Source organism: Cyprinodon variegatus, unplaced genomic scaffold (assembly GCF_000732505.1).
Source record: "Cyprinodon variegatus isolate N-32 unplaced genomic scaffold, C_variegatus-1.0 Scaffold161, whole genome shotgun sequence".
Taxonomy (NCBI): domain Eukaryota; kingdom Metazoa; phylum Chordata; class Actinopteri; order Cyprinodontiformes; family Cyprinodontidae; genus Cyprinodon; species Cyprinodon variegatus.
The window spans coordinates 464000-468326 of record NW_015150614.1 but is presented as its reverse complement, the minus strand read 5'-3'; the positions used below and the strand labels follow the sequence as shown (position 1 = coordinate 468326).

The following is a 4327-nucleotide window of genomic DNA, read 5'->3' as shown; positions in this document are numbered from 1 at the left end:
TTCACTCTGTATAATGACACCATCTTCCTAGCCTCAGCCGACATCCTTACAAAGTCTTATTCTGCGGTTTAGGAACTGTTTATTTGCACATTTACTTCAAAACACAATTATCTCTTGGAAAACTGGGCAAACAGTATGTTTGCTGGATATTTAACACTGTTTATACTCTTCCATAGCTGTAGGGCTACAATTAACGATTATTTTTCAAATCGATTAATCTCTCAATTATTTTTTAGATTAATAATCGGATAGCAAGAGATTCCTTATAGAAGACTTTTGCAAAATTATACAAAGTGAAAATAAAACTTTCCACTTGAGGAGCAAAGAACAGAGCATACTGACAGACAAAAAACATTTTTTATCTTAATGCTGCTCTAGGCGGGTCAGCTAAAGGCTTATTTTAGAGTCTCTTTACTCCATTTAACAATTAATCGATTACTAAATTAGCTGACGCTTAATTTCAATAATTGATTAATCATGATTAATCTGATTAATTGTTTCAGCTCTAGCTATCTAGCAGAATAATGTTGCACCTTCAGGCATCTTAGGATTTTAGAAACTCAACAGGAACATTTTTCTAAGTAAGTGAGTCAAGTCTTTTACTTATAACTAATTCATTATGAAATGATTTTGTGCCTTTTGCTGGATGTGTTTCAATCATGCGTTAAAATGAGCAACATCTACACAGGCTACAATATATGGCATAGGAAATGTGTATACAGGTCACTATAAAAAAAACAACAAAAAAAACAGTAGTAAATACTTAAGGATGAGCCTTACATGGGGCCTGAATTTTTCTATTATGTAAAAATGAAGGAGGGTGTTACCCCCTCCATTCAACTCCAATGTTTGGAATTTATCTGTCAGAGGCTTATGAAGCCATGATATCACCATTTGACTTTTCAAAAACCGCTTAAATGCATAATAATTTTAGTATATATAAAGCCAAATACTGTTACCCAGTTATTCTGGCCTTTAGTAAGAAAACATAGTTTTGATTATTGTAACTGAGCAAAAACAATAAAAAGAAAAAGCTTATTCTGATTTAAAGTCAGACACTGAGAAAATAGGTTTTAGTGTATTTTTATAAACTGCAGCAAATATAGAGATTTGCTTTCAGCTATATAGCAACTATATGCATTGACAAAATCTCAAACTGAAAACTTTGCTGCTGGCGAGATCTCTTGAATGGCCTGTTTCCTTGTCTGCATTCTGTCTTATTTAACCTTCAGGTGAACAGGAATTTGTGGATTACTAATAACGGGCCGTTGCAATTTAAAAAACATAAAAGTACATAAAAAAATAGACACATTTAATTAATAGATATCAATTTTTTGTTCCACTAATTAAATGTACTCACATTTATGGTTGGGTTTGTTGTGCATTTTTTTTCAGTATGAAAGTAGTGCTTCTGCAATAAAATATTGTTATACTCTGAAGCTTTTTGCATCTTTAACAGCAGCTCAAGCAAATGTAAAAAAAACCACTGTATGTTGCAACATGTATGACAATGAAGACAAGGAGGAAAAATCTTTTTTTTTTAACCAGTTCTGTGCCTTATCTCAGATCAAATATCATCTAAACTGTTGTGTAAATATTCTTCTGTGTGTACTCCAAAGGAGCTGCAAAGATTATTGGAATGGAAATTACATACTGAAAGACAATATTTCAACATAAACAATAAACATGATTTTGCCTCAATTTCCTCTCCATAACACCATTATAGAATGTTAATTATCCAACCTATGGTGTTTGTTTTACCTGTGTTCTTACCATGTCAGTTATTATAGATTACAATGTAATACTTAAGATATTTCTGAGCCTTGGTGTTAAATAGTTTATTTAAGCTGTACCATATAGTATCCTGATATTTCTATTTGCACAATAAGGTTCATATAAATACTGTTGCTGCTGATGATTGGCTCGGTATCTTACACTTTAATTTAATTCTTACTTTAATTCAATGCAATCCATCGTAATGCTATCAGATGTTTATGTAGGTGTGTGCACATGTGATTACATGCATGTATGTGTGTGGATTTTGCCTTATGTGCATTTATTTGCATCCATAATGTAGATGTGTGTCAACCCTTGTCCGTTGCTTCCTTTCCTTTCTCCTCTCTGGCTGTTAATTTAGCTTCAGTCCGGGTAGATAAGGAATCCAGAGAAAGTGCTGTACTTATTTTGATTTCCTCCGTGGACTTTTCCGCCATCCAGCTGCACGCAAATCTCATCACCGACGTCCAGATGCAGGATCACGCTGTTGGATGCGTAGTCGTAGTTCTGATCAGCATCTTGTGCAATGGCGCTTGCTCTTACCTGGTAAAGGACATGCACACTGGCAGTTAGAGCAAAATAACCAACTGTAGCTCTTTTAACACAAGGGTTACTTCACCTATTTCATTTTGAACTGACTTACAACCAGTTACTGCAACCATTAAATGAAAGGCAGAAGACGTCTAACATCACTTACATTACTGACAACTGAATGGATTGATTGTACTTTGACCTGTGACCCACAAATCCTGAATTGTGTATTGATTGAATTTGGGTAGGATAAGACCTGTGGATAGACATGTGATTGGCTTTTGACATACTGTTGCTCACTGACGGACAACAGGTTGTCTTTTGGGAAACAAGCCAATAAACAGCATCACTAACACATCAATTATTGACCTGTTGCTTATGATGCTGGACCAGTTCGATGTGCACGATATTGAATGTGGTGGACAGTTTCTCATTTGCATGCTCTGCAAAGGATGGGTCTTATTGACCATGTAGCAGTGGAACTTTGCTTGTTTGTTAACACATTTAATTGGGTTCACTCAGTGTGGACACACATAACTTGAATTTAATTTCTGTTTAGCAAGAAAAATATTTTAAACATGTTATTTAATCTTTATTCATTAAAGAAGCTAGTCCAACATCTTTGCTCTGTCATATTTTTAAATGCATGAAAATAATGGGCAGCTCTTAAAATATAGATACCCCAGCAATAATTATGCTTAGTTTATTTGCCAAACTTAAATATTTTAGCTCTTCAAAACAATTATTATATCAGACAAGGAGAACTCAAGTAAATGCAAAAGTATTTTCAAAGGAAAAGGTCAACAGTATGGTGGCTGAAGGGTGCTAACACGATGCAAACACATATTTCATTATAATGCAAATAAAAAATTATACAAAAATTAGATCAATACACAGAAAAACATGCAAGGGAAAATGCCGCAATGGAGACTTGTTGCAGTCACAGAAAATAGAGAGCAGCAAAGGGCAAGCATGCAGCAAACACAAAACCTGCTGCAGACACACACAAAGTAACACACAGAATACAGGAAAAGAGAAAATGCTGTAAGTAGCAGTGGAAACTGTAAGTTAAAAAGAGCCACATACTAGCTCTATATAAGGGAAGTGCTCCAGAGCACTAGAAGGAAACAATCAACAACTCATATGGGACCTTAGCAAAAATATAAACAAGAACTCAACAAAGAGAACCTTTCACGAATCAACAATAGGAAAGAGGCTGGTTTATAATGACATCTGTGTGTGAGTTTCAAAGCCAAAACTACCCACAATTTCCCAATTGTGGGACAATAAAGGGATTTTCTATTCTATTCTAAAAAGAACACAAAGTCACATTCCTATCGTCAGACATACAGCTTTATAATAAAAGTATTTAAAAATAAGATTCTGTGACTATGCATTCAAATATTTGTCCTAAGTACACTAGAAAGTAATTTTCTAAATGTCTGAAGTGACAAATAAAAATCCCCAAATGAATGTATTGGTTTGGACTCATCAAAGTCTGGGCTGAAACAGGGTGATGTGACTAGTTAAAAAAAAAAAAAAAAACAGTAAAACACACAATCTTAAATTAGAATAAAAAAAACATTCCAAGGAAAAGAATAATATAAAAATCATTTTTCCATTCCTACTAAATTGGATCAAATTACAGCCTGTACTGGATACCTTCATCAGGACAAATGACCTTTATGCAAAACCATATACAGTAATCATATATCTTTCAAGCAGACAGTTGTGATATAATTATAAATCTTCACTGTTTTAATAATTTCTAATGCATTTCTTTTGGCTGGCTTTACGTTGCAGTCAGATCTAAAGACTATTTGTTCTTTTATTCGTTTGTAACGTTTTGTGATATTTAAACATCAAATTTTACATGGACAGTTGTCTTACTAGTTTACCATACATACCTGACTCCTGCATAAGTAAAAGAAAATCTTGAGCTTTATACAATTTCAGCTACTTTTAATAAAGTAGGTAAAAGGTAGTAGTAGTAGTAGAGTAAAGTTACTTGCCTATATGT

General features: G+C 33.8%; 1 protein-coding gene across 1 annotated transcript in view; it reads right to left on the bottom strand.

Moving 5' to 3' along the window:
* Positions 1-1551: 1551 nt before the first annotated feature.
* The window catches only part of LOC107086756 (complement C1q-like protein 4), a 15557-nt gene continuing 12781 nt past the window's right edge, over positions 1552-4327 (bottom strand). Inside the window, exon 3 of the mRNA XM_015377899.1 lies at positions 1552-2319. Within this exon, the coding sequence (XP_015233385.1) occupies positions 2140-2319 (180 nt within the window). The 3' untranslated portion in view covers positions 1552-2139. The remainder of the gene's footprint in view (positions 2320-4327) is intronic.